Source organism: Dendrobates tinctorius, unplaced genomic scaffold (assembly GCF_039654945.1).
Source record: "Dendrobates tinctorius isolate UK_male_01 unplaced genomic scaffold, ASM3965494v1 ptg000083l, whole genome shotgun sequence".
Lineage (NCBI taxonomy): Eukaryota > Metazoa > Chordata > Amphibia > Anura > Dendrobatidae > Dendrobates > Dendrobates tinctorius.
The window spans coordinates 12384819-12409312 of NW_027361751.1; the positions used below are offsets into that span (position 1 = coordinate 12384819).

The following is a 24494-nucleotide window of genomic DNA, read 5'->3' on the forward strand; positions in this document are numbered from 1 at the left end:
ACAGCTATCAGGGAGCCTTATACGGCAGTCTAATGACCCACAGAGCTGCTGCACAAAAAAGTGTGAAAAAATGAACGATTGGTAACTGTGCAGAAAAAAGGAAAAAAAATATTTTTGCTTTTAAAAAAGCAGTCTGCATAGCAGTGTGCAAACAGCAATGCAGCTATCAGGGAGCCTTATAAGGCAGCCTAATAACCAACAGAGCTGCTGCACACAAATTTATCCTCCCCTGTCACTGCACACTATACTGTTGTGTTGTACAGTGACATTCGCTATCAGCAGAAGCAATTGTTTTTTTTTGGGCCTGCCTAAACACTCTCCCTATTGAGAACGAGCAGCAGCAACCCCTCCCTATGCTAAGATCAGCAGAAGTAAGATGGCGGTTGGCGGTCACTGACTTTTATAGGCACTGTGACGCCACACAAAGCCAGCCAATCACTTGAATGCCCTTCTCTAACATGGTGGGGGCCGCTGCCTATGTAATCGCGTTGCCCACAGTGTGCGTCCTTGATGATTGGCTGAGAAAAGGCGGTGGAAGCTTTGTAGGTAACGTGACTTTGGCGTTCAAGTCGGTGACATCATGGCCGACCTCACGCTATGGTCGGGTTTCGATCGGCGAAACCCGACTTTAGCCAAAGTCGGCGGATTCTGAATTTGGCTGACCCGTTTCGCTCAACTCTAGCTGGAAGCTGTCCGGAAATTAGGTAATTTTGGGAGAAGATTGTGACAGAACCATGGAGGCGCTTCAGAGAATGCTTCAAATCCATCACCGTGTCCTCCTCCAACAGCACGGACAGCGGGATCACCTTGGACTCGGGGATGTCGGCCATGTGAGTGGATCATGATATGTCCTGCATCAGGAGGCTCAGGTGGGCACTAAAATGGGAGCCGGGCTGCTATAGTATCTTATAGAATCTTTATTTCTTTCTCTCTGTTTCTTTCTCTCTCTCTTCTTTCTTTCTTTCCCCTCTTTCTTTCTTTCGCTCTGTTCTTTCTTTCTTTCCCCTCTTTCTTTCTCTCTAATCTTTCTTTCGCTCTCTGTTCTTTCTTTCTCTCTCTCTGTCCTTCCTTTCTCTCTATCTCTGTTCCTTCTCTCTGTTCTTTCTATCCCCTCTTTCTTTCTCTCTCTCTGTTCTCTCTTTCCACTCTTTCTTTCTCTCTCTGTTCTTTATTTCTTTCCCCTCTTTCTTTCTCTCTCCCTCTCTGTCCTTTCTTTCCCCTCTTTCTTATTTTTCTCTTTCTCTGTTCTTTTTCTTTCTTTCGTCTTTCTTTCTCTCTGTTCTTTCTTTCCCCTCTTTCTTTCTCTGTTCTTTTTTTCTGTCCCCCTTTGTTTCTTTCTCTCTGTTCTTTCTCTCTCTCTGTTTCTTTCTTTCCCCTCTTTCTTTCATTCATTCTTTCTTTCTTTCTTTCTTTCTTTCTCTTTCTCTCATTCTTTTTCTCTGATATTTCTTTCTTTCCCCTCTTTCTTTCTCTTTCTCTGTTCTTTATTTCTCTCTGTTCTTTCTTTCTCTCTCTCTGTTCTTTCTCGCTCTCTGTTCTTTCTTTCTTTCCCCTCTTTCTTTCTCTTGCTTTCCCCTCTTTCTTTCTCCCTTTCTGTTCTTTCTTTCTTTCCCCTCTTTCTTTTTTTCTCTTTCTCTGTTCTGTTCTTTTTCTTTCTTTATTCTTTCTTTCCCTCTGTTCTTTACCCTCTTTCTCTCTCTGTTCTTTTTTTCTGTCCCCTGCTTCTTTCTCTCTGTTCTTTCTCTCTCTGTGTTCTTTCTTTCTTTCCCCTCTTTCTTTCTTTCTTTCTTTCTTTCTTTTTCTCGCTTTCTTTCTCTCACTGGTATTTCTTTCTTTCCCCTATTTATTTGTCTTTCTCTGTTCTTTTTCTTTCTTTCTTCCTTCTTTCTCTCTGTTCTTTCTTTCCGCTCTTTCTTTCGCTCTCTGTTCTTTTTTTCTGTCCCCTCTTTCTCTCTCTCTGTTCTTTCTCTCTCTCTGTTCTTTCTTTCCCCTCTTTCTTTCTTTCTTTCTTTCTTTCTTTCTCTTTCTCTCTTTCTTTCTCTCTCTGGTATTTCTTTCTTTCCCCTCTTTCTTTCTTTCTTTCTTTCTTTCTCTTTCTTTCTCTCTCTGTTACTTCTTTCCCCTCTTTATTTCTCTCTTCCCTTTCTGTTCTTTTATTCTTTCCCCTTTTTCTTTTTCTCTCTCTCTCTCTGTTCTTTTTTTCTTTCCCCTCTTTCTTTCTCTCTGCTCTCTGTTCTTTCTTTCTCTCTGTTTCTTTCCCCTCTTTCTTTCTCTCTGTTCTTTCTTCCCCTCTTTCTTTCTCTTTCTCTTTGTTCTTTCTTTCTCTCTCTGTTCTTTCTTTCCCCTCTTTCTTTCTCTCTAATCTTATTCTTTTTCTCTCTAATCTTTCTCTCTCTGTTCTTTCTCTCTCTCTGTTCTTCATTTCTTTCTCTCTGTTCTTTCTTTTCCATCTTTCTTTCTTTCTTTCCTTCTTTCTTTCTCTCTGTTTCTTTCCCCTCTTTCTTTCTCTTTCTTTTTCTCTCTTCTTTCTCTGTTTATTTCTCTTTCTTTCTCTCTCTGGTATTTCTTTCTTTCCCCTCTTTCTTTCTCTTTCTCTGTTCTTTCTTTCTCTCTCTCTCTGTTCTTTCTCTCTTTGTTCTTTGCTTCCCTTCTTTCTTTCTTTATTCTTTCTTTCTCTCTGTTCTTTCTTTACTCTCTTTCTCTCTCTGTTCTTTTTTTCTGTCCCTTGTTTCTTTCTCTCTGTTCTTTCTCTCTCTCTGTTCTTTCTTTCTTTCCCCTCTTTCTTTCTTTCTTTCTTTCTTTCTTTCTCTTTCTTGCTTTCTTTCTCTCTCTGGTATTTCTTTCTTTCCCCTATTTCTTTCTCTTTCTCTGTTCTTTTTCTTTCTTTCTTCCTCTCTGTTCTTTATTTCCCCTCTTTCTTTCTCTCTCTGTTCTTTTTTTCTGTCCCCTCTTTCTTTCTCTCTGTTCTTTCTCTCTCTCTGTTCTTTCTTTCCCTTCTTTCTTTCTTTCTTTCTCTTTCTCTCTTTCTTTCTCTCTCTGGTATTTCTTTCTTTCTCCTCTTTCTTTCTCTTTCTCTGTTCTTTCTTTCTCTTTCTTTCTCTCTCTGTTCCTTCTTTCCCCTCTTTCTTTCTCTCTTCCCTTTCTGTTCTTTTATTCTTTTCCCTTTTTCTTTTTCTCTCTGTTCTTTTTTCTCTCCCCTCTTTCTTTCTCTCTGTTTCTTTCTTTCCCCTCTTTCTTTCTCTCTGTTCTTTCTTTCCCCTCTTTCTTTCTCTTTCTCTTTGTTCTTTCTTTCTCTCTCTGTTCTTTCTTTACCCTATTTCTTTCTCTCTAATCTTATTCTTTTTCTCTCTAATCTTTCTATTTCTCTCTGTTCTTCATTTCTTTCTCTCTGTTCTTTCTTTTCCCTCTTTCTTTCTTTCTTTCTTTCTTTCCTTCTTTCTTTCTCTCTGTTCTTTCTATCTCTCTCTGTTTCTTTCCCCTCTGTCTTTCTCTTTCTTTTTCTCTCTTCTTTCTCTCTTTATTTCTCTTTCTCTCTCTGGTATTTCTTTCTTTCCCCTCTTTCTTTCTCTTTCTCTGTTCTTTCTTTGTCTCTCTCTGTTCTTTCTCTCTCTGTTCTTTGTTTCCCCTCTTTCTTTCTTTCTCTTTCTTTCTCTCTCTGTTCTTTCTTTCCCCTCTTTATTTCTCTCTCCCTTTCTGTTCTTTCTTTCCCCTCTTTTTTTTTTCTTTCTCTCTCTGTTCTTTTTTTTCTGCCCCCTCTTTCTTTCTCTCTGTTCTTTCGCTGTGTTTCTTTCTTTCCCCTCTTTCTTTATTCCTCTCTCTGTTCTTTCTTTACCCTCTTTCTTTCTCTCTCTAATCTTATTCTTTCTCTGTCTAATCTTTCTTTCTCTCTCTGTTTTTTTCTCTCTCTCTGTTCTTTCTTTCTCTCTCTGTTCTCTTTCTTTCCCCTCTTTATTTCTCTCTGTTCTTCCTTTCTTTCTTTTTCTTTCTTTGTATCTCTCTCTATGTTTTTTTTCTGTCCCCTCTTTCTTTCTCTCCATTCTTTCTTTCTTTCTTTCTTTTTCTCTCTGTTTCTTTCTTCTTTCTTTCTCTCTTTTTTTCTTTCTTTCCCCTCTTTCTTTCTCTTTCTCTGTTCTCTCTTTCTTTCCTTCTTTCTTTCTATCTCTCTATCTCTGTTCTTTCATTCCTTCTTTCTTTCCCTCTCTGTTCTTTCTTTCTCTCTCTGTTTTCTTTTTTTCTCTCTCTGTTCTTTCTTTTCTCCAGTACCAGTCAGTGTGCCAACAGTACTATCCACTGTGCCCATAATGCCAGCCACTGTGCCCTCAGTACCAGCCAGTGTGATCAGCAGTGCTAAATGGGTGCGGTTGTGGCATGGAATGGGTGTGACTAGTTGTGAAATGGGTGTGGTCGGGGCATGGCCTAAAATTTGCCGTGGCGCGCTGTGTGCATCACAGCCTTTGTCCCTCTTTCTCTTCTTCAAAAGTTGGGAGGTATGCATGTACCATCTGCGTGGTGTCTGTTTTTGACACTGCAATGGGTAAAGAAGTTTTACATTTTTTTGCATACAATGAAATACTGATGGCAATAAAGGATACAAGGAATAAACACTGATCAAAATCAGTCTGCGTTTTTAACTTTTTATAGATACCTTAAAGCCATGTTTACACATTCAGTTTTTGGTCATTATTTTGCATCAGTATTTTTAAGCCAAAACCAGGAATAGGTGATAAATACAGAAGTGGTGACGTGTTTCTATTACACTTTTCAGCTGATTGTTCCACTCCTGATTTTGGCTTACAAATACTGATGTAAAATCCTACCAAATACTGAACATGTGACCGTGGCCTTAGGGAGATATATGGGACTTTGTAAAAAAAAAAAAATGTGCCTAAGCACTAAGGTCTCTTTTACACGACCGTTTATTTCTGGTACTGGAAAAACTGGTACCGGAGGTATCCGTGTTCGTGTGTGTAATACTTGCAGCAGACATGTGGCAATTGTGTGTCACCCGTGTGCCGCATCAGTACCATACGGACGGCCGCCGGTGAAGAAGCGCTACAGTAAGTAATGTTCCTGGCGGGTGCTGAGGACGGTTCTCACCATTCTCCCATGCTCTGCTGGTGATCGGTGCGAGCAGGGGAGAATGATGAGAGTTATATTAAAGTCAGAACGATGACAGCAGGTGGGGGATTTTGGGACTATTAGTCCCATCAATCTACATCTGGTGCCGCTAACAACAGTGACAGCAGGAGTGTATGATGAGGATGTTCCTCACCCGCCGCCTGCACTATAACTAAATATATGAATGAAAACCCCGACATGGGTTCCCCCTATTTTCTATAATCAGCCTAGCAAAACTCACAGCTGAGGGCTGCAACCCTCAGCTGTCAGCTTCAGGAAGGTTGGTTATCAAGAATAGAGGGGTCCCCACTAGAGTTCAGCGACTTTGGTCGGATCGGGTTTCATGAAGCAAAATTTGAGTCGGATGAAACTGGTCCGACTAGGGCAAAAAAAGTCAGAGTTTCGTCCGAAACCCGACCCCAATGCAAGTCAATGGGCAATAAAAGTTGGCATTGAGCGGATGACATTCATCCACTCAATGCCGACTTTTATTCCCCATTGACTTGCATTGGGGTCAGGTTTCGGACGAAACTCTGACTTTTTTTGCCCTAGTCGGACCAGTTTCATCCGACTCAAATTTTGCTTCATGAAACCTGATCCGACCAAAATCGCTCAACTCTAGTCCCCAAGCTTTTTTTAAATTATGTAAATAAAAAATTTAAAAAAACGGCTTTGGGTCCCCCCATTTTTGACAACCAGCCTTGCTAAAGCTCACAGCTGGGGCTGGTATTCTCAGACTAGTAAGGGGCCTAAAAACAGCAGCCCGCAGCTGCCCACAAAAGGTCCATCTATTAGATGCGCCAATTCTGGTGCTTTGCCCGGCTCTTCCCACTTGCCCTGTAGTGGTGGCAAGTGGGGTGATAGTTGGAGGGGTTGAAGTCACCTTTGTATTGTCATGTGACATCAAGCCCCGAGATTATTAATGGAGAGGCGTCAGTAAGACGACCCCATTACTTACCCCATAGTCACATTGTAAGAAAACACCCAGAATATAGTCCTTCAATTGAAAAAATGATACAGACTCCATTAATAATCTCAATTAACCATACTTACAACCTCTCCTAATTCTACCGAAAAAATTCTCACGGTGATCTGCTGTGAAGATACTGAGCTTGAATTGCGGTGACTTCATCACTGGCATTTTTCCACAGTCCCGAGGTCACCACAGTTCAGCCCGGCTGAGAACACAGCCTCAGTAATGTCACTGAGGCTGCGCTCACAGCATCTCATTAACCAGTGGTTTTCAGCCGGGACGGTGACATCTTGGCACCATCCAGATTGAAAACTTTATTTTACTTTTATTATTGGAGATCGAGGGCTTTGGTGGAATTAGGCGAGGTTGTAAATATGGTTTCATTGAGATTATTAAAGGAGTCTATCATTTTTTCAATTAAAGGACTTTATTCCGGGAGTCTGTGTTGACTTACAATGTGACTATGGGGTTAGTAATGGGGGCGTCTTATTGACGCCTCTCCATTACTAACCTTGGGGCTTGATGTCACCTGACAATACACAGGTGACTTCAACTCCCCAACTATCACCCCACTTGCCACCGCTACAGGGCAAGAGGAAGAGCTGGGCAAAGCACTAGAATTGGCGCATCTAATAGATGTGCCTTTTCTGGGCAGCTGTGGGCTTCTGTTTTTAGACTGTAGGGCCTATATCAATGACCCCTTATCAGACTGAGAATACCAGCCCCCAGCTGTGAGTTTTGACAGTCTGGTTATAGAAAATAGCAGGAATCCACGCCAGTTATTTATACATTTATTTAGTTATAGCGCAAGCAGCAGGTGAGGATTACCTTCATCATCCACTCCTGTTATCAATGTTCTTAGGGGCAGCAGGTGTAGGTTGATGGGAGTAATAGTCTAAAAAGCCCCCACCTCCTGTCATCGTTCAGACATTAATATAACTCTCATCATACTCCTCTGCTCGAGCCGATTGCCGGCAGAGCATGGGAAAATGATGAGAGCGTCTTCAGCATCTGCCACAGGGGAACAGCGCTTACTGTAGTGCTTCTTCCCCTGTGCCGATGTCTATCACATGCATGACATCAATGTATGTTCTCCGTGTGTGTGTGCGGGACGTTTTGCTGCTCGTGCTGGCGACAAAAAACGGACATGTCTACGTGTGGGGCACATGGACACATGGTCCGTGGAAACACACTGACTTGTGCACAGACCCATTAATTTGAATGGATCTACGTGTGTCAGTGTTTCCGGTACATGTGAAAATGTCAGCACACGTACCGGAGACACGGATTTTTGAAAGAGGCCTAACAGGCTGGTTATTGCTTACAACTTGCTTGTTGGGCTCGGCGTCGTTCTTCACCAGCACAGAAAAGTCACTGACCGCTCCTGCTGACGATTCAGCTGCTGCCTGTCAACAGAGCTACTCTTCCAATTCCAGGGTACTCTGTCCACTGGGCGCGACTGCTGTTGTCATGCTGATTGACAGCCGGCTGCCTGCAGCTAGGCGGCAGTCATTACCTGTAAACAGATAAGAATGGAAAAGAAGTCGCCGCTCTATTGACGTGACGTCAGCGAAAGCAGCGGAATCACAGGTAGGAGCGGTCAGTGAAGAACGGCGCCGAGAACAACAGGCTAGTAATTAGCAACTACTTGCCTGTAAGTGTTAGGCACATTTTCTTTTTACAAAGTCCTAGATATCCCCTCTAAACTTTTTACAGTTTAACGTTTCTAAACTGTAAATGTTTTTACAGCTCTGAGTAGGATATGTTATATTAAATAGGTGCTCTATAATAATAAAAGGGTTAAACCTCAGGATGTGTACCCATGAGGCAGGATTCCTTGTGCCATGGGCACAGCTGATGCTGCAGTATTGCAATTATACCAGCTAACCTAACCTGCTTCTCAGCACAATAGTACACATGCTAAATGGGTTATGCAGAACATTAATGTCTTCTCAAATGATGCAATCTGCACTTCCACAAGCTTTTAATAGCTGTTACAAAGGGGATATTACAACACTGGAAGTCTCTAGACAGCAAAACCGTGAACTGTGCCATTATGATAGAAGAACATAACAACGTATTCTAAACCAGAATTACTTAAAATGGATTTGGACCAACTGATCTTTACAAATCAAACTAGATTTAACGTCTTTGGAGTCTTTCATAACTCACTTCAGTAATTTGTATATAAAATCTCAATTTAGCTTATATGACATTAACCCGGAGTAGTAAGTTACAGGTTAAAGGGATAGTGCAGACTTAAAAGCAGTGTCGGACTGGGGTGCCAAGGGCCCATCATTAACATGGACTTTGTGGGCCCACTTTTCACCTGTATACAAATATTAAGCGACCCTGATTAACAAATTTACCTATATCTCTATATAATAATAAACTGAGGCTCCTGATCATGTGACCCCCGACTCCTCCCCTCCTGTGACCTCATCACACGTCCTGTGCGCACATATATGTGGAGTGCGGCTCTGCCGGTGGAGGTAGGTGATGGAGATTCCCCATTATGGGGCGTGGGGGACATTAACCGCTTCAGCACTGAGGCTCTTTTGGGGTCTCTGTGTGAACAGTGACGTAACAGCTGTGGACAGAATGCGGCTTCGCTGGTTCCCAGCTCCACATTAGACCCATTCACACAACTGCAGGATGAGAGGACAGAAGCCCAGAGAAGTTCTCACACAATGTGATTATTTCTCTCCTCGCTCCGCTGCACTGGACTATGGAATGGAGGATATGTATGACGGGTATATGGGCATGGGACTGGGATGGAGGATGTGTGATGGGTATATGGGCATGGGACTATGGGATGGAGGATGTGTGATGGGTATATGGGCATGGGACTATGGGATGGAGGATGTGTGATGGGTATATGGGCATGGGACTATGGGATGGAGGATGTGTGATGGGTATATGGGCATGGGACTATGGGATGGAGGATGTATGATGGGTATATGGGCACAGGACTATGGGATGGAGGATGTGTGATGGGTATATGGGCATGGGACTATGGGATGGAGGATGTGTGATGGGTATATGGGCATGGGACTATGGGATGGAGGATGTGTGATGGGTATATGGGCATGGGACTATGAGATGGAGGATGTGTGATGGGTATATGGGCACAGGACTATGGGATGGAGGATATGTGATGGGTATATGGGCATGGGACTATGGGATGGAGGATGTGTGATGGGTATATGGGCACGGGACTATGGGATGGAGGATGTGTGATGGGTATATGGGCATGGGACTATGGGATGGAGGATGTGTGATGGGTATATGGGCATGGGACTATGGGATGGAGGATGTATGATGGGTATATGGGCATGGGACTATGGGATGGAGGATGTGTGATGGGTATATGGGCAGGGGCCTATGGGATGGTGGATATGTATGATGGGTATATGGGCACGGGACTATGGGATGGAGGATAATTATAATTTGCTATAACCACAGTTAGTTACTATGCCCGGGCAGCGCTGGGCTCTTCAGGTAGTATAATAATAAACTGGGTAGTTTGGTTAATGAATGAGATGCTGTTTTTTTCTGAGTGAATCAAGTGAATTATGCCAAGTACTGCCCAGCTTGCTTGATCTTTTTCACGGCGTACAGACACGGCCCCTATTGAAAATCAACACCATGAATTCCAGTTTTACGGAACACCGTTTTTTTTCCATAGTATTGGAAAAATGACGATCCGCCTGCTTTTTTGCGGTCTGTTATTGCGGCAGATCCTAAAAAATACGGCAATATGGCCCGCAAAAACAGGCCGCAATAACGGGCCGCAAAAAAAGCAGTAGGTGTAAAATTAGCCTTAGGGTATGTGCACACGATGCGGATTCTGCTGCGTTGTACAGTACCTTTATTTCCTATGGAAAGTAAAAAACGCTCTGCACATGCTGCGGATTTTTCTGCGCGGTTTTGCTGCGGTTTACAATCCGCAGCATGTCAATTGTTTGGTGCAGAAACGCTGCAGTTTTACACCTCATCCATTATGAGGTGTAAAATCGCAGGCAAAACCGCAGATAAACCGCAGGACTTTTGTTCTGCGGATTTACCTGCGGTTTTCTCTCCAAAATCCACACACCCAAAAAAACTATGTGTGCACATAGCCTTGCACAGTACAATCACTGTGGCATAAACATCAGATCAGTATTATTGGCAGATTAGACAGATTTCACTTAGATAAAATGGCTCTTTACAAAAAAACAATTTAGATTTTGTCACACTATAGAGAATCTGGACCGGAGACTGTATGTGAAAAAGCACACCAAGGTTTCAATATGGTTTTGGCATCTACAGCTCTACAGCATGCTCTCAGTTTGTATCTAGCATTATTCCAATAGGCTCATCTACGCTCTACACATAGTTCACTTCTAATAGTGCTTGTCTACATCTGTAATATGAACGCAACCCCAGGAACTCCCACTGTTCATTAGAGCCAGAGTTACTGTATGTCACCACAGAAGCCTATAGTGCTCTAACACCCTTTAAACCTTGCTTGTGCTGAAACATGTTTGGCCTTTCTATTCTTGAGTGTGGAAGGGCAACTATGTGATTAAATTTTACGACATTTCAAACTGTTCTATGCCAGTTTTCTGGCAAAAAAACTGTTTTGCAAACTGTCTTTTACGACCCCAAGTCATCATGATTGGTGTCTTGGCTAGAGATGGGCGGACTCGTGGATGTTCAAGCCCTGCGGGGACAGCCGAACAGTTAAAAACCAGTCAGACAGCTGCAGTTCTCACACTTTCAAATAACAGCGTGAGCCCGCAGCTGTGATCGGAGGTATAAAGTTTACTTCCGGACACTGGCGTGGGCTGAAGTGGCTGCTGCTCCCATCAGCTGCTAATAACAGTGAGAGCAAGCTGCGGCTTATGGGAGTATTCATCAGCCAGTGCTGTAAATAAATAATTTAAAAAAAACAGCTTAGGTTCTCCTGTATTTTTAATAACCAGGCAGGCAAAACTGACAGCTCGGGGCTGCAACCCTTTAAATAAATAATTTTAAAAAATGACGTGAGATCCCACCATATTTGACAACCAGCCTTGCTAAAGCAGATATACACCTCTCCATTATAGACGCCTCTCCATTACTAATCCTATAGTTATATTGTAAATAAACACACAGTAAGAATAAAGTAATTTAATTGAAAGAATGACACAGACTCTTAATGATTCTAAATTAAACCATACTCACGTCATGGACCATTCCATTGAAGCCCTCGTTTCCTGTAATAAAGCAAAAATAAAAAACAAACATATCCCTTACCTGTCTATCTTCTGTCCCACGCCGTAATCCATATCTGGGGATAAACAGTTTTCAACCTGGACAGTGCCAAGATGCGACCCTCCAGATTGAGAACCACTGATGAATGAGCTTGCCGCGGGTCACTGAGGCTGTGCTCCCAACCAGGTCTCTGAACTGCAATGATCATCCCTAGCACAGTGAGAAAAAGTGTCACGGTGCAGCAATGAGTTCACCGGGAGAAATTTCTCCTGGTGAACTCACTGCTGCACCGTGTGGCTTTTTCTCACTGTGTGAGCGGTGATCTCACCGAGGTCACCGCAGTTCATTAGCACAGCTGGGAATGCAGTCTCAGTGACTGGCGGTAACTTCAATGATATCAGTGAAAGTCACTAATGCTGCGCTCGCAGCAGTTCATTCCCCAGTGGTTCTCAGCCTGGACGGTCGCATCTTGGCACTGTCCAGGTTGAAAACTGTTTATCCCCAGAGATGGATTGTAACATGGGGCAGAAATACAGACAGGTGAGGGATATTGTTGTTTTTTATTTTTGTTTTATTACAGGAAACAAGGGATTCAATGGAATGGGCATTAGGTGTGCATAATTGTGTTTGTTATTTTTAAATAAAAAAAGTAAAAGTGTGTTTTGTTTAATATCAAATAAAAGACTATACTGTCTGTGTGTTTATTTACCATGCAACTATAGGATTAGAAATGGATAGGTGTCTTATAGATGCCCCTCCACTACTAATCCATGGGCTTGATGTCACCTGACAATACAAAGGTGACATCAACCCCACAAACATTACCCCTCTTACCACCGCTACAGGGCAAGTGGGAAAAGTCTGGCAAAGTGCCAAAATAGGCACATCTAATAGATGCTCCTTTTCTGGACAACTGCACGCTGCTATTTTTAGGCTGGGGGACCAATATACATAGCTCTTTACCAGCCTGAGAATACCAGCCCCCAGCTGTCTGCTTTAGCTTGGTTGGTTGTCAAAAATGGTGGGGAACCCATGCCGTTTTTAATACTATTTAAGTAATTAAAAAAACTGAGTGGGGACCCCTCAATTCTTGATAACCAGCCTTGCTGAAGCTGACACCTGAGGGTTGTAGTCCACAGCTGTGAGTTTTGCATGTCTGGTCATCAAAAATACAGGGTAACCCACACAGTTTTAAAAAAAAAAAATTCAGACTATAAGAAGCACTATTTTCCTCCACAAATGTGGATGAAAATGATGGGTGCATTTTATAACTCCTGTGCCCACTGCTAAAGAGAAATGAATATTCACTGCGCTCTATGACCATGGGAGTGGAGAGCAGTGAATATTCATTTATCTTTAATAGTGGACACGCTGTTAGCAGCAGCCGCTGGCTTCCTGTAGCTGCTGGGCTTTCACATTTGCACGCTTCTTAAGGGAGTGAATATTCACTGTTCTCCACTCCCATAATCATGGAGAGGAATGAATATTCATTGATTTTGAATAGTGGGCGCAGGGGTAGCAGCCGCCAGCTCCTAAAGCTGCCAGGCAATCACGTATGCCCGCTATTAAAGAGAATGAATATTCACTGCTTTCAGTGAATATTAATTCACTTTTGTAGCAGGCACACGTGAATGCCCCTCAGCTGCAGGAAGCCGGCAGCCATGACTAACACTGTGCCCGCTATTAAAGATCAGAAAATATTAACTGCTTTACATGCCCATAGTCCCTGCATGGGGAGTGTAATGATCCAGACCAGGTTTTGGGTCTTGTCTCTCCTTACCCGGTCTGGTCATGTCAGAGGTTAACTTTCTCTGCCTCATTCGGGTGTCGGGTCTGCTATTTCTCTGCGCTGCATCCTGCAGGCAGGGCTAGTTATATTTCCTGCCTACGGTGTGTGTAGCTGGCTCCGGTGAAACCCTGATTTGTCCTGCTGCGTTTAGCTGTCTTTGCCCATGTCTGTTCATTCCTCTTTTACCTGTCCTGACTCTGTGTATCCCTGTGTGTTTGGATTTCCCAGTACTTGACTCTGCTTTGACTCTGACCTGATTCTGTCTTTTCCTTCTGTTACTTCTGCTATGGACTGGTCCTGACCTTTTGGCGCTCCTCTGACTCTGTGTTTGGGATTCCTCTTGGTATTACGCTACTCTCTGGTATCGGCCCAGCTTGTCTGACTATTCTGCTGCCACCTGGTGGTAGCCTCGCTGCAGTTCTGCTGGTCTGCTCTGAGCAGGATTTCAGCCCTCTCCCCACTCTGCTGCCATCTAGTGGAGTTGCATTTACCTGCAGTGCTACAGCATGACATTATAACTGTCCTTAGACAGATTTTTTTTTCCTTGTTCCTCTCTTTGTGGATCCGCTTTGTACCCTTGCGGATCAGATGTCTAATTTGACTCAAATGATCCAGGATTGGTCTGTGGAACATAGAGCCCTGGCCACTTCCCATAATCAACTCCAGAGGGAACTTACTGAGATAATTAAGTCTTTTCAGGGTTCTATGACACAATCAGCCTATAAGCACTCGGACCCCATGGATGTCTTCTTACACTGTCCTGAACCTACGGTCAGGCTCCCAGGGTGGGGATAATTATTTTTTTACTCTGGGAGGGTCCTCAAACTTGGTCTTTTTCTTTACCTGCTACTGCCCCTGAACATGTGTCTGTAGATAGGTTCTTTGAAGCTTTAGGACTGATTTATGATGAACCAGACTGGGTCATGGTGGCAGAGGACACGATCATGGGTCTCTCCCAGGGTAAACGCACTGCCAAATGGTATTGTTCAGAGTTTAGATGGTGGTCCACCGAAGTGTCCTGGAATGACTCTGCGCTAAGATGTCAGTTCAGGAGAGGATCTTAAGGTTGGTCTGGCTTTCCATCCGCCAACCAGCTCCTTGTCTCCATGACAAGTGTGTATGTGTGTGTATATATATATATATATATATATATATATATTCTATGTGTATATATCTATTCTTTCGTTTGTGTTTTAAACTGTCATTGGGCTCCATTATATGTCCATTTTGCAAGCCGGCGATAAAATCTAGTCATACGGATGTCACACGGATGTCACACGGATGCTTAGATGCAGGAAAATCGCATCCTCGCATGACAATCGGATGACATACGGATGCAGCCAGTGTTAGGGCAGGTGCAGACGAGCGTATATATTCTCTCATCCGAGAGAAAAGAGACAATTATGTAAATCACACTCTGATCAAACTGTGATCAGAGTGTCAGCATAGTGTAATCTGATTCTCTTGGATGAGAAGATGGAGAAAAAAAAATTCTTCATCTTCTTCATTCTGTCAGTCTGTGGAAATCAAATTGCAATCCGAATATAGAATCCAACTATAGGATCCATGCCAGTTTGGGGAAAAAATCCAACATGTGCATGGCCCAATAGAATAACATTGCTACAAATGAGATCCAATGTTTTGCTGGATTGCAATTGTACCAAAAATACGACCATGTGCAGAAGCCCTTACAGTGTCTGATACATGCTGCCTGAACCGCGAGCAGCTTGTATAAGCCGTCTGGATCCCATTAAGAGCAGTGCTCCTCTTATTGAATTTAACTACGGTAATTTTTTAGCTGTTTAAAATTTTAGCAGATGAGCGTAAGAAATGTAATCCAGTCAGGGACTAGAGTATATTGTTGTCAAAATGTACCGTTATGCCACACATTTTGAAGAATATCATGGGACAAGTATGGCCATGCCCCTTTATTTGATACGCTCCACCTATTTTATAAAAGGTTGGCATAAAAATGCAAAAAGGTGCAACATCTTAGCGCAAATATGGGGTGTGCAAAAACTTGGGGTAAACTGATTGAGGAAAAGGGTTTTGAAGAATACAGCATTAGTTTTCAATGCCATATTCTTCAATATCGTTACACCACATAACATGAGTGTTAAATTGCATAGCTGAAATTGTCCTACAGAAATAAGTGCTAACAATGGAGGATGGAAGAATTTTACTAAAAGTGCTTATGATTATGATATCTTGGGTACCCACTTCCCAGCACATTGGCTTGTTAGTCATCCAGGCTGACGAATTAACGACAAAGACAAAAATGGCTTCATCCAGTATTTATTATGTAACAGTAATTGATACAGTAAATCCATAATGCTGATCCTTTCTAATGTTACATTTGGACAAATGCTGCCTGTGGGATTCATCAGAGTAACAATGAAATAATATTTATTTTCCTTTTTTTCTCAGCTGTTCTTCAAAGAAGTCATTACAAGCCACGGTCAGGGCCGCCACCAGTACCACAAATTCATTAAAGTCAACTTCGTTGTCTTTGTTGGAGTCCAGATCGTTCATGATCTTGTCGACCAGCTGTGGATCTTTTTGACACTATAGGCAAAAGAAATGAGAGATTGAGCAACATTGTCCTTGATGTGAGCGTCCAAAATTCTGATTATAATTCTAAGATAGCTTTATAGATTTAAATAATTCAGTCTTGGCTACCCGCTGACATCGGTATTGAAGTTTAGATGCTCGCTGCACATATTTCATTTAACTCAGTGGTATGCACTCCATGTTCATTGACACAGCCCCAATGCACTTCCTGGCTAACATGCATATGACTTTAAAGCTTGATTTCTTACTGCTCTCACCTTGGATTATAACAAAATAGACAGAATTTTTTATTGTTGTACTAGGACCTATACAGCCTTACCACTAGCTCCAATAGTAAAATGAGACAGGTTCTATACACATTCCCCACTACTCTATTGGTTCCTGACGGTGATCACAAGCTGTATATCCATGTGACCCTACAGCCTGTGGCCCAGTGATTGGCTGCAGTCACGTGGATGCACATGAGATCATAGCTGCAGGAAAAAACAGAGGCTAGCAGTGAATAATAAGCTTTGTTCACACTGTCCATTTTTTAAAGGGAACCCGTCACCAGCAAAAATGCTATAAACCTGCATATATGGGATTAATCTGCAGGTTAATAGTGTTATTTCCCTGCCCGAGAAAATAAACTTTATTCTTCCTGCAGCATTTGGTTTCAGTCATGGGGGCGGAGCCACGGCGGGTTCAGTCAGTATAGAGAGTGGCGGCTGTAACCGCGCACCTGGCACTGACTGACAGCTGCCTCTGCATTGTGGCTGGCTGTCAGTAAGGGTAGGGCACGGTTACAGCCACCACCCACAGCAGCGACTGAACCCATGTCAGTGTCGCCTCCATGCCTAAAACTGACTGCTGCCAGGGGGAATAAAGTTCATTTTCTCCCCACAGCGTTCGGCTAAGTGCGGGCGCCAGAAGGGTTAATAACGCTAACAACCTGCAGATTAAGCCCGTATCTGCAGGCTATTAGCATTTTTGCTGGTGACAGGTTCCCTTTAAATTCCATCTTCTGCTTCGTTATAGGAGCAGAACAAAGAGATTAAAGGGATTGTCTGTATTTGGAACAAATTGTGAATCCTCATATTGCACATAGTGTGCACTGTCGGGATTCTCCAATGCCGGCGTTGAGACTAAGCCGTGATGTTATGACAAGTATGCGATATGCAGCCACATTCTCACTAGATGTGCTCAGCCTCACTCAGCTCACTTGTATGAATCGAGGCCATGCACGTCTAGAAAGACATTGCAAACCTGGACAACCCCTTTAACTGTAGTGCTAGACCCCTTGCATGATGGACACCAGTAGAGTATGGTAGACCACTTTGACTGTGAGGCCGGGATCACACATGTGAGAAACTTGAACGACTCTCGCATCTTAATACCTGGCACTGCCGCCGGCACTCGGGAGCGGAGCATGCGGCTGTATGTCTTTCTATGCAGCCGCATGCTCCGCTTCTGAGTGCCGACAGCAGTGACGGGCATTAAGATGTGAGACTCGGCCGAGTTTCTCGCATGTGTGATCCTGGCCTTAGGGTAAGTTGACACTCAGCATTTTTTCTGCAGCAAAACCTGATCTCTTTGCAGGAAAGAAGCTGCAGAAAAAAGCATGTTTTCCTATGTTTTTTTTGTGTTTTTTGCTATATTTTCTCTGTAGTTTTGGCTTGCTAGATTTGTCTCTTGTGCATGCTCATAAAGTTTAGTGTTGAATAAAAAAGTCCTATTCTATAGAATCAGGTTTCGGCACAAAAAATGCAGCAAAACTTGATACCTGCATTTTTGGCACGTTTTTTAACCACACGTTCATTTGAATGGGCGACAAACGCAGAAAAAATGCTGAAAGTGAGTGACATGCTCTATTGTGCAAAAAAACATGCAGATCACAAAATCCTGATGACAAAAAAACAAGGTGTGTGCATGAGATTTCTGAAATCTCACAGATTTTGCTGGTAATGTAAAACGCAGCTGAAAAATTGCATTAGAAAAATCGCAGCAAAAACACCATTTGTGAACTTAACCTAAAGGGGTTCTGCAGGTTTCCCTCGTGGTGTCTGTCACTTTACTAAAACAAATGGCATATCACGTAGAACTATTTGCTCGAGTAAAATAGTGACTTTCTAGTATGAGAAACTCAGTCCAAGTTTCCTCAGTGTGCTTTTTTTTTATCAGAGTTTGGTCAGTGAGTCAGTTTTTACCATCAGAGATTGATCGAAGCTTCATCAGGTTTTTTTTTTTTTCGAATGAGCTCCGCACCCGGAGTCCTTTACTTCTCCAACATAATAAAAGACAATTAATTTGTGGTCCAAATCAATTCACGTCAATAGTAGATAACAAATGAGCGACTAGTGATAATGACTCGTGGGTGCACCGTACGGTGTCAGAAACACCGGCAATGCTCAATGAATTACCTATGGCGCATCAGTGAGTAATTCGTTGATGAACTGATCAATGGAAATGTTACTGTCGGTTAAACGCAGGCACAAAATGCTACAAGAAAAGTATAAAGCTCCTCATTAGACTTCATTCCTCTTCTCTAAACTGTATCTTCTATAGACATAATTATTCTGCTGCAAGATAATGTAATTTACAACTCTGCCTCCCAAGAGGCTCTGAAGCAGCTGAGGATGTTTCTCACATTAGCTCTTCTCTGCAGACCTGACTGGAGGAGATGTCTACTATTGCTAACACAAACCTTGAGCATTGCATATAAGGTAAGGAGCTAATCCGGGGGAATTTGCATTCTAGGACAGTGCTGGGTTAGGTGACAGCAGTGCAAATGGAAACAAACAGCGCTATGCAAAGCATGTCATGGCGGGAGGTCATACAGAGTCCATGCCGTCTGCATCCGAAATCTAAAATCCACATGCAAATAGTTATATTAAAGAATATTGAAATAAACCACCGAGACATTTCCCAGTCAAATACTGAATTTTCTATTTTACAAACCTGGGATTCCACTGCAAATCCTATAGAATATATCTCCCTGACAAAACTGACCCAGAGGGTGAACAGAAACATTGCAGTCAAGTAAATCAATCAGGATAAAGATGCAGTCACAAATGTGATCAGCTTTCTGGGGCTGGTTGCAAGTTGAAGACAACTCAAAATTGAAAGCACTAATATAGTTGTATGATACCAAGTCACAGACAAGCTACACAAATGTTTTAGGCCACACAACCTGTCTGAGGATTGATGCCGCCACCCCAGCCTTATTGAAATTGAGAGTTCTGGTGAACTACAGCAAGTTCTTCCGCAATGGAATATTAATTATGTACATAGCCTGCCAGTTATCATCAAACTATAGATCTACAACTGGGGTGAAACTACAAGTCCTGGCAATAAGCCGTCAAGGCACATTGTGAGTTGCAGTTTCACCGTAGCTGGAGCGTTGCAGGTTGCACACTACACTATATGGAATTGACGGGTAAAATTTGAGGTTGCAGCGCAAACTGTGAATACAATTAGACTGTCCTCTTATCTCTTCTATTTTTGTCAGACTATGGTATGTTCTCACCTTGCAGTAAATTCTGCTGCTAAAAAACTGTTCCATACAACTGAATAAGGTTGCAAACCACATTGCCACTTAGAGGACCACGGAAGTGTAAGCATAACATTGAAGGGGTTGTCCAGTCTTAAGCTACAAGTCTGATGCTGTCACCGGCAACGGTGGTCACATGACCACGAGTATGGGATATGCTACTCCCAGCCACATTCCGACTACATGGGCGTATCCTTGATTAATGCAGGTGTATTGAGCAAGGTCGGAATCAGCCTGGTCAAAATGTGGCCTGGAAAAGAACTAGAGAATCCTGACAGTGCACAGTGCGCACAATGTGAGGATTTGCAAATCTGCAGTCACCTAGAGTGACTGCAGACTTTTAGCTTAAGAGTGGACAAATGGTTTTTAAACCGAACATATGCAGTAAACTCATCATAAACAATTGACTGTGCCAATCTACAGTACATGAACAAGATATAGACTTATCTTACACGCAGATCTCCATTTAGAAGGACATGGCACATTATGATGACCAACAGAGAATGCTTTGTATGCAGCAGAGAAAGGAGACCAAGAGGCGCACTTTTTTCTTATTGTTCCTGTCACTACATTCTAGTGATTGAACGAGATCACAATGATTTCATCCCCACTGATGAGATATTGGTGACATATCGTAGTCATGTGCCATCAATGTCTCTGATGAGACAACTATTTTGGGAGACCATTATGGAGTAAGGTGCGGATGCTGAGCTCTATACATTTTCCAGTTACAATTTTCATTTCGATTGGTGTGAGTTCTCACCGTAGATTTATCATACTAACAGAACAAAAGATATCTGTGTTCCTCCTAGCCGCCTACCAATGTCGCTTTTATTCCTTAGCCTGCTCTTGTAAAAGGAAAACTGCTCTATAATTGGTTGCTATGGGCAGTAATGACCAAAATTTTGTTTTAGAGTTTTGATAATCCTATGCTGAGATTGTGAACTCTCAGTTCAATTTTTTACATATCAAGAGCCTGTCCAGGTAGTCAGGTCTACGTCTACAATGTCTCGTTTATAGGCTACCTTTATGCACCTACGCCGCTTTCTATAGTCATAAATTTTGGCTATGTTCACATCTGCTTTGGAACATTTTGCTTTCATCAAAACTATAGAAACCTGAGCTAAAGGGCACAGTCAGATGGCCGTATAAATTGGACTGAGTTCGGAACCCAGTGTACAGACTGGCCGGATGCTCTACTCATCAAAGCGTGAGTGACAGCTGCATAGAAATACATGCCAGTCCATGCAGTGTGAGCCGGTCCTGGTTCGATTTATACATCCGTCAGACTGCGTCCAAAAAGTGACTGATGCCTTTAGTAGTCCAGTGGTCACTGCTTGCGTTTTTACTACAGATGCAGCACTCCTTTGTATTTCTTGTTTATCGGCGATGTCATCTCTTTCACTAGATTCCTTAATTTAACTTACCGTACGTGCCTCCTCCAATTGCCCCTATGTTCTACAGATATAGATTTCAATTTTCCCTTTAACCAACTGGGTGTATACCACAGAACTTCTCAGTTTGCATTGTTTTTCTCCTGTATGACAGAAATTTTGTGGTATACGCTTAGTTATTTAAAGGGAACATTTTCATTATTATTACCAGAACGTCAGAATGGAGAGGCAAGAAAAAAAAGCAACTGTTCCAGAATCAGTGAAACAATTCCAATTGTAGGAGGTGTACTCAGTTTAAATTAAAACTGAAAGATCCTCTAAGGCTGGGTTCACATATATACATGTTGCATCAGATCCAGATTTTTTTGTAACCTGATGCAACTCAGTGGTTCAGAATTAATGTCAAAACTGATGCAAAAATATATCAGTTGCCATCTGACTTTTAAAACATTTACTTCCAGGCATCGGAGCCAACTTCTAATATTATATCAAACATTGTGATTAGTCAACTGGACGGGCACCTCCACCGGCCAAGAAGAAAACTTGATGTACTGGACGGACAGAATGGAACAATCACATAGGAAATGATGGAATCAGTTCCTCCGTCAGACTCCTTAACAAAAATGCCTGAATAAAACGACCTTGTAGCACTGGCCATATGTCAACTCAACCTACAGATGGTTTCACTTGCCTGACATTCAGGATCTGAATACAGATAAGGCTGTTGTGTTCAGATCAGGAGATCTACGACCAGTCTGGATATTGCCATTCGCACTCAGATCGTGAATGTCAGATATGTGAAAAGAGCCTGAATCTTGCATTGCAATGAGCATTGAGACCAATGTGTTGACTTACGGCAAGGAAGTCTGTGAGCTCGCTCTGCAAGAGTTGCTTCAGTTCTCCTTTGTTCAGCTTGTACTTGTCACCTTCTTTGCCAGAATAATGGTGAAAGATCCTGATCATGGTATCCATGGCACCTTCCAACTGGGTAGGCATGATAAAGATGAGAGTCTAAAGGAGGTAAAAGAGAGAGTATTCAGGGTAGAATTAACAAATCAGGTCAATAAATCATTATATTGGTCAATCAGGTTAATTAATCCTAATATTGCCCAATCAGGTCAATTAATCCTAATATTGGCCAATCAGGTCATTAAATCCTAATATTGGCCAATCAGGTCAATAAGTCCTTATATTGGTCAATCAGGTCAATAAATCTTTATATTGGCCAATCAGATCAATAAATCCTAATATTGGCCAATAAGGTCAATAAATCCTAATATTGGCCAATCAGGTGAATAAATCCTAATATTGGCCAATCAGGTCAATAAATCTTTATATATTGGCCAATCAGGTCAATAAATCCAAATATTAGCCAATCAGGTGACAGTGTTGCAGAATCTTATCCTTTTGATCTAAAAGTAATATAAAAGAATGCCTATCATCATCATTTTCCATAAAGTAAATAAAACATAATCTGCTAGATCGGCATGAGATGTCTGCAGGATTAAATAGTAATAACTAAAAAGGTTATTCTTAGGATAGAATTCAAGCTAAAAGGCAAATGACAAAAGGGCACTAATCTTCATACCTGTTAATCCGCTGCAAGAAAAAGAGAGAGGAGGAAGAGAATCGGGTAAAGAAATCTGCGTAGCTGGGTTATTTATACATAGCGTCCACTAAATCACAGGAATTCCCAAAATGTAAAATCTCCTAGATCACCAATGAGGACGGGTGAGCGTCCTGCGTCAGTCGTCACGCAGCACTGATTGGTCGTCGGCATAGTGCAGTTTCATCACCTGCAAATTTGAGGATTTGAATGCCCTGTGCAGCCAGCGCACCCATGATTGCCGATAGTACCTGGTGGGGAGGAGACTTGTCACTGCACATCTGCTCATTAAAATCAGGTAGGAAGCTTAGGCAATTAGTTGCTAGGAAGCTCAGGCAGAGGAAAATGTCCAAAAATAAATTGGAGGAAGAAGGGAATACATTGTTATTGCCTAAGTGATGGAGCTTTCCTCCGGGGAGGGTTCTGAAAAGGAAGACTGCGTACATACAACGTAGTGCTACTTTTCACGTAAGCCATCAAATAATGCAGCATTAAAATATAGATAGAAAATATCAATATACTATAATTGTAAGATGACCCAGATAATTACGGTATGTTCTCCGAGCAGGAAGCCATTATTAACGTTGAGGTCGGTTATTTTTGCTACGTAATCGGTAGGAAGGCACTGCAAAACATTCATAAGGGGATTGTGAGGCTGCGTTCCCATGATGAGCATTTGGTGGGTTTTTGATGTTGCAGATTTTCTACATCTATTAATTAAGTCTGGTTGCTTGCATTTCTTTTCATTGCATTTTTGACTCTCTTGTTTTTGTGTTTTGTTGGTGTGTCACGTTTTTAGCCAACCTGCTTTATTTTTTACACTTTCTGGTACTTGACTTTGACAAAACTTTACTGATATAGTCATGTGCCGATAACTTACATTTTTAGTTCATCTCCGCTGTAGAGATGGTCATATCCCTTTTTAGTGCATCTAATGCAAGTCTATTGGGGAAATCCACACATAAGACTCAATGTGCCCGCAAGAGAAATTGACATGTCACGGATTTTTAAAAAATGACCACAGGTCAGTTTATGCTGTGTAATTAAAAAAACCACAGTGGGCATGAGGTTTTTATAAATTCCATCCACTTTGATGAAATTGTAGGATGCTGCATTTTTTGTGCAGCGTCAAAAACTTACCAAAAATTCAACATGAGAACTTACAGCCCCCTGAGAAAGCACAAAGGGCGAAACCGGAGTCGGGGCTATGAACGAGTGTGCACCTTATCATTTCCCACATGGGTAAGCACTGCATTGCATTTTGGTATGCTTTAGGACTATGGATTAAGTATTTTTGTTTAATTAAATTGCCCTTGTCTTGGATTCTATATCTGGACAGACATGTGAGAACACCGGTTCCTTACTTGGATGCCACCTTGTGGCCACATTACATTACTGTTCATTTATGCATCACACTCTCCCTTAGTTAAGGATTTGTTGTCTTGCATAAAAGGCTTTCTTTGTGAAATACTATGTGACTGCTCACTGTTTCTTTATGAATGCTGGTTATTCTTGTTATTACTATGATGGCGTTCTATTTGTATCTTTACCTTATACCAATTTGTACTTGTCCATTATCTATTTTTAAAAAATGTTTACTGTAAATAAAATTTATGGTTTTTTTATCTTTATCATGAGTGTTATTCTATCGTCAATCTGTTATGGAGCATATGGCCTCATTTTTTGTAGGCTCTGTCTATCTAGGGAGTTGCCCTCTTCCCATTGGGATTATGATACTTATACACACTTTTGTAAACATGGGAACTTTGCCTAAGGTTAAAAAACCTTTAATCCACACAGGACCGTATTAATAAAAGATTTTTCATAGCCAAATACCAGGAAGCATCAACAACAAAGCAATTTTTTTGAATGCATGACATACCAATAATAGACAATAGGGAAAAATGTGATAAAAGCACATAAGAAAGCAGGGGGTAAGGTCTTGGGTGGCAGATATGTGTCACTGAGGTGGTTGGCCTCAGTAATGTAAAGTCTGTACTAGTAAGGCCGGGGTCACACTAGAGAGGAATATGGACAAGTACTATGTGATAAAGCATCGCATAGCACTCGGACCAGTATTCATCTATGGGGCAGCTCCCATAAACGTTTTTGTTCTCAGCCATTTTCAGCGTCCGAGTGAAATTGCAACATACTGCGATTTGCACGGACACTTGGCCGAGTCTCGGCACACGTACCCATATAAGCATACGGGTGCGAGTGACACAGCGAACATCACTCCGATATACGCCGACTCCGGCAATGGAGGAGATAGAGAA

The 24494-nt window shown here is 42.1% G+C and overlaps 1 protein-coding gene across 1 annotated transcript; it reads right to left on the bottom strand.

Annotated features, from left to right (window-relative positions):
* Positions 1-15397: 15397 nt before the first annotated feature.
* S100Z (S100 calcium binding protein Z) lies at positions 15398-22627 on the bottom strand. Its single transcript, XM_073584338.1, has 3 exons — positions 22201-22627; positions 21468-21623; positions 15398-15683 (listed from the first exon to the last, which is right to left on the bottom strand). Exons 2-3 carry the CDS (start codon positions 21606-21608, stop codon positions 15525-15527), a joined length of 300 nt encoding a protein of 99 aa, XP_073440439.1. The 5' UTR covers positions 21609-21623; positions 22201-22627; the 3' UTR covers positions 15398-15524.
* Between the last annotated feature and the right edge of the window lie 1867 nt (positions 22628-24494).